The 15,722-nt window shown below is 43.4% G+C and overlaps 1 protein-coding gene across 1 annotated transcript in view; it reads left to right on the forward strand.

The window, feature by feature from the left end:
- The first annotated feature begins 1,646 nt into the window (after nt 1-1,646).
- Nucleotides 1,647-15,722, forward strand: part of HSF2 (heat shock transcription factor 2) — a 40,954-nt gene continuing 26,878 nt past the window's right edge. The window contains exons 1-4 of the mRNA XM_032762335.2: nt 1,647-1,862; nt 12,577-12,685; nt 12,866-12,993; nt 13,860-13,984. Of these exons, the coding sequence (XP_032618226.1) occupies nt 1,752-1,862; nt 12,577-12,685; nt 12,866-12,993; nt 13,860-13,984 (473 nt within the window). The 5' untranslated portion in view covers nt 1,647-1,751. The remainder of the gene's footprint in view (nt 1,863-12,576; nt 12,686-12,865; nt 12,994-13,859; nt 13,985-15,722) is intronic.

A 15,722-nucleotide genomic window follows, 5' to 3' on the forward strand; every position in this document is an offset into this window, starting at 1 on the left:
ATCAAAATAGTGTTCTAAGTAGTTAATTTTGATGATTATACAGAGTCTGTTATGCTAGTTATGCAAGAATGGCATATCTGTGTCCACAGGTGCAGAAGGAAGTTCACATAAATACTTTACTTTGTCATTTATTGGACCAACCTCTGTTTGTCAGAGAGACAGCCATTGGGCCAATAAATGACATTACCTCATCCACTTTGTCTCTTTATCAGTCCCCATCTACCCTTCTAACTGCAAAAATGTGACTGTACCTTTTTACAATAAACACCAACCATTGCTGACTTATCCAAAAGTAAAACTAAGGCATGGAGACAGTCCATCAGCAGTGACACTACAGCACTAATGTGATGTGTCTTAGTGAAAAGGAGGTGTGGACATCTGAACCCCTAGTGCCAGTGATTTTAGGGTAAAAGAAAGGGGATTAAAATATGCTGTTTGCACCTGCAGGTATAAGTGAAATAGTGTAGCCAAGATTAAGAACCAGTCCAGTAGCAATGCTGACTGCAAGATATAAGGAAGGGGTCGGCAATAACTTTTGCAGGGGGGCCACTACACAAATTTTGGTAAGTCGTCATGGGCTGCACATCTCTACTATATTAATGGAGATCGTGCAGGTTTCTGGGAGGGAGTCTAAGTGCAGTAGGAAGCTCCAGGATGGTGTTGGAGTGCAGGAGACGGTGAGGGGTCTGGGCTCTGGGATGAAGTTTGGTGCAGGAGGGGGCTCTGGGCTGGGTCACAGAAGGGGGTGCAGGGTTTCGAGGGAGTTTGGGTGCAGGAGGGGGTTCTGACTTGGGACACGGGATTGGGTGTCAAGAGGGGGTGCAAGGTGCAGGCTCTAGCTAGGAGGTGCTTACCACGCTGCTCCCGGAACCAGCTGGTGCTGGCACACCTCTGCACACACCTTGGGGCGAAAGGGGCAGCAGGTCTGCGTGCGCTGCCTGTGCCCACAAGCACCGCCCCTGCAGCTCCCACTGGCCATCTTCCGGTCAACGGGAGCTGTGAGGATGGTGCTGGGGGTGGAGGCAGCACACAGAGCTGCTTCCCCCACGGTGGTGTGCAGGACATGCCAGCAGCAGCAGCCCACTTCCAGGAGTGGCATGGCTCCATGGCATTCAGGCAGCCTTTCTGAGCACCCTGCTGTGCTGCTGGAATCATGGCAGGCTGGTATAAAGGCACAATTATGGCCGCATCACCTCTGGCAAGCAGTCTCTCCACTGTTCATTTGTTGCCCCTTCACGTAGGTAGTTTCTTGATTGGGACAGGGGAGAGCAGTTTCCTTCCCTTACTCTGCCAGCCCCGCCCCCTGCTGGTGCTCCCCGCCCCTGCGCCTTTGTCCCGCTAGGCCAGGCCCCGCCCACTCCTGTTCTAGGCTGCTCCCCGCGCCTTGTCTCTCACGTGCACAGCACTCATGTTCCCCCGGCCGGGCAGAGAGTCACTTCCCGATTGGCTGGGGCGACTTTTATTTACATAGAATTTCAGGCGGAGGTTCCGCCCTCCCGCTGAGGGGCGCAAAGATTCCCTGCGACGTTCTGCGTTCCCTCCAATAGGAACGCTGGGCTGGCACTGTTGTTGCACGTGAGAGCGGTGCACGTGGGTCCGTTATGTAAAGGACGTGTGGCAGCTCAGGGGACTGCTATACTTGCGCGCAGGCGTGTGAGGGCAGTGTTCTGCGGGAGGTAGATGCGCATGCGCGCACGCGGCCCCTCCACTGCTGTCCTGCTTAGCTCCGTCCTGGTCCTCCTACAACGACAATGAAGCAGCAGCAGCCGGCGGCCGCAAGCGCGGGGGTCCCGGCCTTCCTGAGCAAACTGTGGGCGCTGCTGGGGGAGGCGCCCAGCAACCAGCTCATCACCTGGAGCCAGGTAGGGCCCCCGTCCACGGAGACTGGGAGTCCTCCCCCCCCCCCCGGGCAAGAGACGCGTCTCTCCCTCCTCCCCCACCCCGGCGCACGGGAAGGTGAGGCCGGACTGAGCTGGGGAGACGGGCCCGCACAGGAGAGGAGCCGCTTGGGGCCGCCGCGCCGCCTCCCCATTGCCTGAGGCAAGAGGGGCCCGATGCCTTCCCCAGGGCCTTGTCTCCCTCCCCGCCCCCCGGCCTAGTGCGTCCTGCACGGAGGGGGGCAGAGCTGCCGCCGCCCCCAGGAGTAGCTGGACTGGGAGCCCCCGCCCCCAGCACAGAGGGGCCCGCAGCGCCTGGCCCGCGCTTGGGGGGGAGGGGACAAACCCGGCACCTCCCTCAAGCCAGGGCCCTTCCTTTCCTGTCGGTGACCCAGAAACTCCTCGTGCGTCTCCGCTCCCTCCTCCCCGGCCCCGAGCTACGATTTCTGGGTTCTGGGCACCGCCTTGGCCTTGTTCAGGGCGCAGATTTACACCGCGTGTGCGTTGGAGAGTCCTGCTCCGCAACGGGTTCATCCTCCTGACCGCACCCCACAGGCTAAAGTTTTGGTGGGGGGTGGGGGGCTGTAGACGAGCGGGCTGCTTACCTCCGATCATCAGATTTCCGCTTTCAGGTGTGACCTACAAAATGGGGAGGGGGCTCTAACCTTTATGAGACGATTGTGTGGCCTTGTTCTGGGGTGAATAGGTGGTGGTGGGGCACAACTGGAGTCTGAAAGTGATTTGATTTCTTAAAATGTTTTAATGAGAGACTTTCAGCTGGAACTTCAAGAGTTTCCAGGTTTCTGTCTTTTTTTTTTCTCTGTGTCCCTACTCCACAGCAATTTTAGTTTTATTGTATGATTATGCTTATTCACATCTTTACTACTAGTTGTGAGGGTAGGAGCACAGGAGGAGAGAGGTAGCCTAAGCAAACTTACTGAATATCTACTCTTGTTAAGGAAAAAAACACTTTATTTGATAAGGATGTAGGTATTGTCCTATCTCTTCCACATGTAAAACATAATAGTCAACTTTAGTAACTTGGAAAATGGTCTTTGGTGTGTGATCAATAAAAATAGAGTTTCGGTCTTCCATAGAAGTGCATATGAGTGTTGATGCTTGTTGGCAATGACAGGAGGGAATTAGAAGGATGTGTAATTTAAAAAAAAAAAAAATCACATGAGGGTGGTGCTCCCCTTTAGTTAAAGCAGCAGTTCTCAAACTGTGGGTTGGGACCACATTTTAATGGAGTCACCAGGGCTGGTGTTAGACTTGCTCTAGCCCAGGGCTGAAGCTGGAGCCTGAGCCCCGCTGCCCTGGCTTTGGCTCTGGTTCCACCATCTGGGGCAGCCAGGCTCAAGCTTTGGTCCCCCCCTTGAGGTCATATAGTAATTTTTTTGTTGTCAGAAGGGGATCACAGTGCAATTAAGTTTGAGAACCGCTGAGTTAAAGGAGTGTTAAGGGACTAGTAAGCACTTTTATTCTCAAGTTCTTTTAAATTTGCCAGTTCTACCACTAAGACTCATTGGATCAGCCCTTTGACCATTACCATATGTATTTTTTTAGGAGATGGTTTGTTTTCAGTAGGAACAATTTGGGACAGGTGAACTTACAGCATGAACGAACTAATGATGGCAGAGAAAGCAAGAAAAGCTGTTTAAAAATACTTGCTGCTGGTTAGCAACCGCTCAAGGAGGAGATCTTGGAGTCAACATGGATAGTTCTCTAAAGACACCGGCTCAATGTGCAGCAGCAGTCAAAAAAGCTAACAGTGCTAGGAACCACTAGGAGAGGAATAGCTGGGACAGAAAATATCATAATGCCACTAAATAAATTTGTGGTATTCCCACACTTTGAATATTGTGAGTACTGGTCGTCTAACCTCAAAATAAAAAAAGTATATTAGAGTTGGAAAAGGTACAGAGAAATGCAACAAAAATAAATTGGGATATGAAACAACTTCCCTGTGAGGAGAAATTAAAATGACTGGGACTGTTCAGCTTAGAAAAGAGATGACTAAGGTGGGATATGATAGAGGTCTATAAAATCGTGAGTGGCATTGAGAAAATTATGGGGAAGTGTTAATTACCTCTTCACATAATACAAAAACCAGGGGCCACCCAGTAAAATTAATAGGCAGCAAGATTAAAACTAAGTGCTGCTTCACACAACACACAGTCAACCTGTGGAGCTCATTGCCAGGGGATGTTGTGAAGGCCAAAGGTATAACTGGGTTCAAAAAAGAATTAGATAAGTTTATGGAGGATAGGTCTATCCGTGTCTGTTGATCATGATGGCCCCACACGGGACACAACCCAGTGCTCTGTGTGGCCCTAAATCTCTGACTGTCAGAAGTTGGGACTAAATGACAGGATGGCTCACCTGATAAATTGCCCTGTTCTGTTCATTCCCTCTGTAGCATCTGGCACTGCCCATGGTTGGAAGACAGGATACTACCGGGCTAGACCAATAATGGCTGTACTTGGTCAGACCAATGCTTATTTTCTTAGACTTGTCATAGGGTTACATTACAGTATTTATCCTGTGCTAGAGGAATGGGGTGGCAACTATATTGTACTTCACTAAATTTCTTTCTACTGTGGATCATAAAGTTAAGTAATATTTTGTATTTACATATCATTTTCAATCTATAGAGTTTAAAGCACTTTACAAAGATAGGTAAATATGCCAATTTTAAAGAGGGGATAACAGTCACAGAGGTTAAGATGCCATTCTTACAAATGAGTTTGTTTTGTTGTCTCATTTTAAGTCAGTTGAAACACTCTGAAAGATTAGAGCCTCATTGACTTGTCCATGGTCATATTTACTAGTTTATGATGCAACTAAGGGCAAGTTCTCTGTATTTAAAATATAAATGTTTCTGTTCTGTAATTTTTCTGTTAACAGGTGTTAAGCCAACTGTTAAAACATTTGCTTAACTTAGGTCACGTCTGCACTGCAAACTTAAGTCTTAAATTATATCCGCATACAGCCACCACAGTTAGTATGTGGCTTGTGCGCATGTACTTTGCTCCTTGTGTTGACAGTGCACATACTCACGAGAGTGCTTGTATCGATGCAGAGTGCACTGCACCGTGGGTAGGTATACCATTGTGCATCAGGCCACCATCCAGCGTACATCTTTTGGGAAGCTTTGGCAATGCATGATGGGGCCAAAATGAGTTGTGCAGAGGTGACTGAGAGCATGGGGCTAACTTCCCAGTTTTCAGTTCTCTCCATCGCATAATGTTGTGTGTCCCACAGTTTTTGTACCTTTTTTTCAAAATCCCACAAACCTGTGTGTCCCTTCTCCCTGTTCATCATCTCTAACAGAATCATGGAGCCTACACAGCTCTGCACTGTTATGAGCGTTGCAAGCACAGGGCACACAATCCTGGAGTCTTTGCAGAGCCACAAGAGGAACAAGATTGGTGAGGAACATGATGATTCCCTTGAAGGATAGATTGCTGTGGGACATAGCGAAAACAAGTTCAAGGTTGATGGCATTTGCTTAGCAGCTGCGAGTGGTGGAGCACTGTTTCTCGCCCTGAGAAACAAGCACTGACTGGTGAGATTGTGTGGTAATGCAGTTTTTGGATGATTGTCAGTGGCTGCAGAACTTTTGGTTTCTCAGGGCCACATTCCTGAATACCTATGCCAAGCTCCCCCCAATGCTCCAGCAGTGGGACATGAAAATGAGAGCTGCTTTGACAGTGATGAAGCAAATGGCTATCATACTATAGAAACTTCAAATGCCAGATTGCCATCAGTCAGTTAAAAGTCAGTTTAGTGTCAGGAAATCCACCAGTGGGGGCTATTGTGATGGAAGTCTGCAGGGTAGTTAATCACCTTCTGCTAAGCAGGACTGTAACTGGCAATGTGCAGGGCATAGTAGATGGATGTATAGCAGTGGGGTTCCTGAACTAGAGTGGAGTGATAGATGGGATGCATATCCCTATTTTGACACCAAACCACCTTGCCACAGAGTACCTCAATGGAAAGAGCTACTTTTCTATGGTTATGCAACCAGTGATGAATCCCAGGGGACCTCTTCACCAATATCAGTGTGGACTGCTCAGGGAAGGTACCTGACGCTTACATCTTTAAGAACACAGGACTGTTACAAAAAGCTACAAGTATAGACTTCCTTTCCTGACCGGCAGATTACTATTGGAATGTTTAAATGTCAGTAGTGATCCTGGGAGACCTGGCTTACACTTTACCCCAGGGGTAGGCAGCCTATGGCATGCATGTCGAAGGCAGCACACGAGCCGATTTTTCAGTGGTACTCACGTTGCCTCGGTCCTGGCCGCTGGTCTAGGGGGCTCTGTGTTTTATTTTAATTTTTAAATTGAACTTCTTAAAAATTTATGAACCTTATTTATTTTACACACAACAATAATTTAGTTATATATTATAGATGTATAGAAAGAGACCTTCTGAAAATGTTAAAATGTGTTACTGGCACGCAAAACCTTATATTAGAGTGAATAAATGAAGACTCGGCACACCACTCCTCGGCACACCACATTGCCAACTCCTGCTTTACCCCCTTGAATCATTCCCTGATGCTATCAACTTCATGAGCCAACTATCAGCTCAGTGGATGTAGAATGACAGTTGAACGTGCTTTTAGTCACTTGAAAGGTTGCTGGTATTGCTTACTTACAAGATTGGACCTCAGTGAGAAAAATATCCAAATGATTATTAGTGCCTCCTATGTTCCGTGTAATGTATGTGACGCAAGGGGCAGAGGGGAGAGTATCTGCCAAGGTGGAGCAGCTGTCTGCTGAATATGAACATCCAGATACAAGGGCTATTAGAAGAGCTCAGTGTGGAGCTATATGGCTCAGGGAGGCTTTGAAAAACACATTTTAAGAGTGAGCAAGAGTATTGTGGGGTGTTGTATGCTCTACCTGACCTGCTCTTTTGTGTCCTGAGAGGAGTCCTGTGGTGGTTACTGTAACGGAATATAACAGTGCACGTGTTAAGGTTTTGTGACATTGTGCAGTAACAGGTAATTGGTTTCTTTTAGAACTGCTGAGCACTCCACAGCTTATGTTTTGAACTAATAAATTGTATTGTTTGGAAATAAGTCATCTTTTATTCTGTAATGATCAATAGAAAAAAACCCTGTGCGATTTAAAAATAAATTCTGTGTTAAAAACTTAATAAATTAAGAACAGAAATTATGAAGGGGAAAGAATTTTTATGTCTGTTTCAGTTATGTATACATGAACCACGGCTTTCACAAGTTTGTGTAGGTTAAATGGAGTTTGTCTGTAACATTCCCCAGGGTGGAGTAGTAGGGGTATGGCAACCACATGGAATGATGCGGGGTGGGGCGGGAAACATATGGAGGTTCTCATATTGAGTTCTCAGTGGGCTGCAGAGGAAGGCAAGCACAGGATTGTTAAACCTGCAGGCCTACCAGACTGAGCAGCATCTGTGCTGATTGCCTGAAAAGCCCCATTACGTCCCTCTCCTTTTCCTGCTTGGACTCTTGGGCCTTTCTCCTCTCTACTCTTTCCTTCTCCAGGCTGTCTGCAGTGTTCATCCTTCAGACCTTGTGCTCAGGGTCCTGTGCAGCACTGGCTTGCAGGATCTCCTGGAACATGTTATCCCAAGTAGTCTTCTTTCTCCTCCTTGTCTGGCTCAGGTGTTCTGTGGGTGTGGAGGGGCAGACTCCGAAGACCACAATGGCAGCAACTAAAGATAAAAACACACACAGGTACCATTGTTCACGCATTCACTACAGAAAGCAAGACTTCAGAATCTTAAGTTACTCCCCTTGCTGTCCACAAGCAATCGCAAGCAGCAGTGAGAATGTAGTTTTTAGAATAGTAGGGGAGCATCAGTCACCGGCCCAGCTGTGGTGAGTATGGTCCACCGGGGGAAGGGAAATGAGGGAATTGCTCAGTTGCATGATTCTAGTAGTATAGGGCAATAACACTTAATAATGTCACCATTTTCCACAGGCATTGGTGGTTTTAGCTGAAATGACACTCCTTTGGGTCACAAAGGCTGAAGCTGCTCAGGCCTTTATGCTGCTAGCCTGTGTACTGCAATGGCCTGCTGAAGTTATTGCTGAGTGGCATGGGAAAGTGTCCTACCGCAAAGAAAAAAATAAGGCAGCCCTCCCTAGAAACTTTCAACAGAGGATTGCAGAATACCTCCATGAAAGCTTTGAGATCTCTCAAGTTTCTAGGGACATCACTGTGTACATAAGAACACTGATATTGGGTCAGACCAAAGGTCTGTCTAGTCCGGTATCCTGTCTTCCAACAGTGGCTAATGCCAGGTGCTTCAGAAGGAATTTACAGAATAGGTAATCATCAAATGATCCATCCCATCGCCCATTCCTAGCTTCTGGCAAACAGAAGCTAGGGACACCATCCCGTCCCATCCTGGCTAATAGCCATTGATGAATAGCTTCCATTAATTTATGTAATTCTTTTTTGAACCCTATTGGTGTCTTGGCCTTCACAACGTGCTCTGGCAAAGAGTTCCACAGGTTGACTGTGCGTTGTGTGAAGAAATATTGAATTTTGTTTTAAACCTGCTGCCTGTTTAATTCATTTGACAACCCTTAGTTCTTGTGTTATGAGGAGTATTATGAGCAGTAAACAACACTTCCTTATCTACTTCTTCTCCAACCCCAGTCCATGATTTTAAAGAGACTTCATATTCATATCCCTCCTTAGGTCGTCTCTTTTCCAAGCTGAAAATTCCAATCTCATTAGTCTCTTCTCCTATGGAAGTAATCCATACCCAATATGTTTTTGTTGCCCTTTTCTGAGCTTTTCATTTCCAATATCTTTTTTTTTTTTTTTTTTTTTTTTAAGATGGGGTGACCAAATAGATTTATATATAGGCAATATATCTTTCTGTCTGTCTATCCCTTTCTTAATGATTCCCAATATTGTGAGCTTTTTTTGACTGCTGCTGCGTGTTGAGTGGATGTTTTCAGAGAACTAGCCTCAATGACTCCACGATCTTTCTTGAGTGGTAACAACTAATTTAGACCCCCATCATTTTATGTGTATAGTTGAGATTGTTTTCCAATGTGCACTACTTTGCATTTATCAACATTTGAATTTTATCTGCCATTTTGTTGCCCAGTCACCCAGTGTTGTGAGATCCCTTTTGTAGCTCTTCACAGTGTGCTTTGGACTTAACTGTCTTGAGTAGTTTTATGTCATCTGCAAATTTTGCTACCTGACTGTTTACCCCCTTTTTGTCCAAATCATTTATGAACATGTTAAGTAGTACAGACCCCTGGGGGACACCACTATTTACCTCTCTGTGTTCTGAAAATTGAGCATTTATTCCTACCCTTTTTTTCCTCTTTTTTAACCTGGTACTGATCCATGAGAGGACCTTCTTTCTTATCCCATAAGAACTTACTTTGCCGAAGAGCCTTTGGTGAGGAACCTTGTCAAATGCTTTTTGACAATCTAAGTACACTATATCCACTGCATTTCCCCTTGTCCACATGCTTGTTAACCCCCTCAAAGAATTCTGGTAGATTGGTGAGGCATTAATTTGTTGGGGACTGGTCAAGGGAAATATGTTCATCTGTGTGACTGACAATTCTGTTCTTTACTTTAGTTTCAACCAGTTTGCCCAGTACTGAAGTCAGGCTTAATGGCCTGTAATTGCTGGGATCACCTCTGGATCCCTTTTTAAAAATTGGCCTCACATTAGCTGTCCTCCAGTCATCTGGTACAGAAGCCAATTTGAATGATTGGTTACAAACCACCGTTAGTAGTTGTACAATTTCACATATGAGTTCCTACAGAACTCTTTGGAACAGATGGTATACACCTGAAACCTCCAGTAATGACACCTCAATCTAGGACAAGTCCTCAGATTTGTCACCTAAAAAGAATGGCTCAGGTTTGGGAATCTCCCTCACATCCTCAGCCATGAAGACTGATGCAAAGAATTCATTTAGTTTCCCCGCAGTGGCCTTACTATCCCTGAGTGTTCTTTAGCATCTCAATCGTCCAGTGGCCCCACTGGTTCTTTAGCAGGCTGCCTGCTTCTGAAGTACTTACAAAAAATAGCAATTTTTTTTTGTCTCTGGCTAGCTGTTTTTCAAATTTTTTTTGGCCTTCCTAATATTTTTACACTACATAAACTTCTCAGCATCTCCCCTGCCTGCCGAGAGGGGAATGAAAAGTAGATAGCAGCTCTAGCACTCATAGCCTGAATAAATTAATGGAAAGTCAATAGATTGTCTCCTGCTACTTTGGGGATGTGCCACGCCTGAAATTGAAAATGTAGCTACAGATTTACGTGAGGTTCCTTGCCCTGCATCAGGCTTGCTGGCTGGACTGTGGTGGAGTCAAAAACCAGTCCTGGCTTGCTGCACAACTGGGTCCCTCAGTCATCTGTCCCCCATATACCACCACCTCCATGCTGTTCACAGATGGGGCTTGTGACTTGGGCTTCTCGGAGGTATACTCAGTTCTTCTGGGGTTGGTATTGGGGCCAGGGGGGAAGTTTGCACTGATTATGGCAGGTTTGCAAAGATGGCAGGTTTGGCACTGGATCATTTGTTGCCCTCCCTGGCTGTCTGCTCTGCCTGCTGCATGAAAAGCAAGGAGCAGTGGCACTGCTGCTTGTTCTTGTAGTCCTTCTGCATCCCGTGAGCAATCTGCTTGTACATGTTGACATTTCTAAGGCTGGATTAGAGCTGGGCCTGCACAGCCTTGGCTATCCTGGGCCTGTGGAGAGAAAATATTTCCTGTCTTCTCCAGGCAGGAGTGCATCTGGAGCATGCAGCTGGCATGTTTAGCTGGGCAGTTGCACTGTACCATGGAGAGCTGCTAGGTGTGCTCGCCAAGCTGGGCAATCAGGAAAAGGAATTTCAAACATTTTTGCAAGGCTAACAATAGTGACCAAAGAGGTCAGTTGTGGGACAGCTGCTGGAAGACAGGTTGGTGGGAATGCAGACTCTGCGTTAGTTATTTCAATTTAAGTACATCAGTCGTGTCTGTACACCGATCAGGGAGGTGGTGGTATTATATCGGCATAGTGAGGAATTTACAGTGGTGGGAGAGCAATTTGAACATAGACACATGCAAAACTAGGTTGATGTAAGCTGCCTCCGTCGACCTAACTATGTTGTGTAGACCAGGCCTCAGAAACTTTCCAGTGCTTTCTGAAAGGGAAGCTGATCCAGCTACTCTGAAGTATTACGGTGTCCTCTCCCACTGAAACACAAGTCCTATTCATGATAGAAACTGTAGGCACTTATACTGTGTCAGAAACATCTTTAAACAATGTTGATTTTTAGTACATAGTTTGCTGTGGTATTATATTGAATCACTGATAGTCTCCACTAGAACTTCCAGTGGGAGAAACAAGTTGGAGATCCCATCTGGTGTGAATTGATTTTTTTTTTTTGTTTTGTTTTGTTAATTTGCTTTTTGTTTAATGTTAGTTTCTCTTGTCTGAGGATGGAAACTCTAAATGCTTTAACTGACCATTCAGTGTTGTCTAGTTTTAATGTAACTTAAGGATCTTTATTAGCAGAAATACTGCTGTGACACTTCACATTCATAATGGATGTTTTATCTAGGAGGTTTCCAAATGCGGTACAACACCTCCCTAAAATATTTCGTACCATACTTCCGTCTCTTAAATGGATACACAATAACTTGTCTAAGATAACACTGCATTAGTTACTTTTTACTGGAAGTTAATAACTTGTTCATTTGTAACTGTTTAGTTTCTGCTTAAACTGCCCTAATGATCAGATTTGGAATTTGATCAGAAAGACATTGGGATATAAGTAGTCAGACCTTTGATTTAATGTCACTTTTTACAGCACTAATAGTTGTAAATTTCAACAGATACCTGTTCCCCTTATTGTAACAATGAAAGAACAACATTGTCACACTTGTGTTAACCTCTGGATCTGACTATTTTCATTGATATGATGTAGGGATATTGATCTGTAGGAATAAAATCTGGCATACTGTTTCAGGCTTTAATTTTTACATCATTTTTATTTTGAGGTACAGTTGGTTCAGTGGGATTTGGAAAAATTTTTCCAGAAACCTACTAGCTGGATACTAGAGAGAGCCTTTTCTACATAGGAGAAATTTACCTGTCTAAGCACTAATTGTTCCCATCATTTCAAGTGTGCTTTTCATCCTCATAAGAAGCAATTTAAATGATTGTCAGGGGAGCAACTATTGGCAGAAGTAACCCCAGAATTTGTAGAGGCAGATCTGAATTGTGATTCAATCAGCTGATTCTAAGATTGAGTGCCACCATAGACACAGTTCCTGTTAGTCAGTGAAATCTTTAACAGCTCTCTTGGGTAGTGAACCTCCTTAGTTACACCAGCTAAGTGTCTTTTCTCTGTCCTTTTCAGCCAGGTCCCCTCCTCCACCAGTGTCTCTTCTTATGGTATGTTCCTCAGGTCCACTGCCAGTGATGACAGTGTGGGACAGGTCACGGCTTCCATTAATTTTTCTGTTTTCCCTGTGACCTGTCCGTGACTTTTATTAAAAATATCTGTGATGAAATCTTAGCCTTACTCATGATACAGCAGTTTGCATAGTAAAGTTCATAGTGTCATGTGGGGAAAGGATATCCTGTCATAGGATATTGCGTATCTATTGTGCCCCTTTATAAAAACAGATTTTTAAAAATTAAATACAAAATGTGCTCTTCATTTTAGAATGGCCAAAGTTTCCTGGTGTTGGATGAACAAAGGTTTGCAAAAGAGATTCTTCCCAAGTACTTCAAGCACAACAACATGGCGAGCTTTGTGAGACAGCTAAATATGTGTAAGTTTATTAGCATAGCTATCTTCCTTAAACTATTTAAGAATATCATAGTGTTTTTGTTGTTTGTTTGTTTGTTTTTTTGTTTTTCACCCAACCCTTAAAAATGGGGTTGGGGGATTGCAGCAGTAAAGTTCTCAATTCTGTAGTATTTTGTTTTCTTTGTGGTAATCTGTTTTCCAGATGGCTTCCGTAAAGTAGTCCATGTTGACTCTGGCATAGTTAAATTGGAACGGGATGGTCCTGTGGAGTTCCAGCACCCATACTTTAAGCAGGGCCGTGATGACTTGTTGGAGCATATTAAAAGGAAGGTGAGTGAAAGGTCATACAAAACACATGGAAGATTGACTGACTGCTTTTAGCTAGTCTTGTGACTGACACACATGCCCGCCCCATCTGTTCACAACCGGCTACTGTTGACGCAGAGGCCTGCAGTCACAAAGGAATTTTGGATTTTACTTTTAAAGAGAAAGTGGAATGAATTGCACTTCAAGTAATCCCCCTTCTTGTGTGATTTTAATGTAAGTCTCATTCATTGTTTGTGTTTTTGGGTTTTTTTTTAAATTTTCCTTTATTCATTATAGTAAATCAGCAGCCCACCGAAGGGATGAGAAAATGACAAAACAAATTTATTCTTAAATATTTATAATACAGCTCTGGTTTTTTTGTTCCAACTACAAATTGTACTATTTTGATCTTGCATTTACTAATACAAATATATAGCATAGTTTATTGAACTTTTTTAAAAAACATGCAGCGCTTCCCCCTGGGGAGAGGATAAGATGTTATGTATGTCACTTAATATGATACAGAAGGTTCTCGGATGCCACAGTGATGATGGCTATGTAAGAACCTCTAGAGTAGAATAGAACTGTGTTTATAAACCATTGACTTTTGTGTAATAAAAAAAAAAAAAAGTCAAGTATGATGAAGGGGAGAATGCTGTAGATATAGACTAGTTTTACTATTTTAATTTTCAACATGCCCAGTGATGTAGAAATTATTAAAAATATATATAAAAAAAAAATTCCAGGATAAATAAGATAATTATTCTCTTATATTCAGGTTATAAAGCCTGTTCTATAAATACTGATTTCTTCTGAGTAGTAGTGGGAGAGAAATAACATTGAGCATTCAGAATTTCATATTGCATCAGTGGGTTATTTTACTTTTAAAGGTTTCCTCTTCAAGACCTGAAGAAAGTAAAATCCGTCAGGAAGACCTGTCTAAAATCATAAGCAGTGCTCAGAAGGTGCAAATTAAACACGAGACCATCGAATCCAGGCTGTCTGCCTTAAAAAGGTAAATATTACTTTGAGAGAACTGTTAACTTGCATTAGTATTCACAAATTGCACTGAGGGCAATTAGTTTGATCTGTTTGAAGCTGCAAATCTAGTAAGAAATACATTAGTGTTCAAAGTCCTATTCTTTGCGTATGTCATTGGGGCTTGATTGTGAGACTGCTGCAGTCTAAAAAAGTTGTTTATTTTTTTGCAAAAAGTTAGATTTTATTTTAAATATTTATCATGTTTGGGAAGGAAAGTTTAAATGGAAATAGAATTTTTACCAAAATAAAATGTACACAACTTATCAGCCACGTGAGTTGGTGATTGAGCAGTTGTCTGGGAGTGGCAATTAAACAACTTGATTAGTTTTAAAATACTTAGGACGCATAATCAGATTTTCCCTTTAAAATAACTTTTGAAAATTAGTGTTATGAAGCTTTTTTTATATTGTAGGTAGTGAGTCTGGTGCTCCAGTTTGGGAGACAGAACTAAGAGTTTGTGGTACAGTCCTACCAGTTATTTGAACATGATTTATTTAATCTTATTTTAATTTCACTCCCCCACTGTTAAATTTCCAGAAAGATGTGCTCTATTGCTGATTATTATTATTATTATTTTTTAATTGACTCAGAACACCCTTCTGAAGTTTTTCTGAGACTTCTAGTGTGCTAGAATTTGGATACTATGGTTTAAACAGTTCAGAAGTTTCAGCTACCTGTTCACTATTGCTAAAGCTTTGCACTCTAAATAGACTAGTCATTGGTGCTTCTGTTAATTTCTACAGAGATTAAAATAGATTAGAATTTACTAAACCCCTAGCAACCATGAGTGAGAATACTACAGTTCTTAAAAATACCTGATATTTACACTCTAAAAATTATTGGCAAAAGTGATTGGATAGCTCTGTTTGGAATTAAGAAACTAAGACTGGCTATACTGATTCAGACGAATGGTCCATCTAACCCAGTATCCGGTCTTCAGACAGTGGCCAGTGCCATATACTATAGAGGGAATGAACAGTTGCAGATACTGCAGAGGGAATTAACAGGGCAATTATCCTAGTGATCCTTCCCCTGTAATCTAGAGTCCCAGCTTCTAGCAGTCTGAGGCTTGGGGACATCCAGAGTATGGGATTGCATCCCTGACCATCTTTCCTGATAGCCATTAGTGGACCTGTCCTCCATGAACTTACCTAATTCTTTTTTGAACCCAGTTATGCTTTTGGCCTTCACAACATCCCCTGGCAACAGATTCCACAGGTTGATTTGTGTGCTGTATGAAGTTCTTCCTTACGTTTTGTTTAAACCTGCCACCTATTAATGTCAGTGAGTGACACCTCTCTGGAGTGGCTCATCAATGAGAGTGACTATCTCAGTGACAGACTGTCAGAAAACAAGGGCAGACATTCCAAAGGGGTGGTATGTTCTATAATTAGATTTCACCAATCTACAAATGTGCATTCCTGGATCGCTATACCTGTCTTACCATGGAGTTACAGACAGTCCCCTTCGGCTGTCCAGCCTTGCCAACCAGACAAACTGGACTTAGTGATAATAGTTACATAAACCAAAAATCACCTCATCAGTTTACTCCCAATTACAAAGGATCAGTCACTTACCCCAAATCAGTTGGTATTTAAGATCTTACACCAAAGACAATGCTGGAATCCAATTCTATAGTAAACTAATTATAGGTATATTAGTGCTTTAAAAAAAATCTATTGAGAAGTTAAAGCAGGTAAGCTAGAGTAACA

Source organism: Chelonoidis abingdonii, chromosome 3 (assembly GCF_003597395.2).
Source record: "Chelonoidis abingdonii isolate Lonesome George chromosome 3, CheloAbing_2.0, whole genome shotgun sequence".
Classification (NCBI taxonomy): domain Eukaryota; kingdom Metazoa; phylum Chordata; order Testudines; family Testudinidae; genus Chelonoidis; species Chelonoidis abingdonii.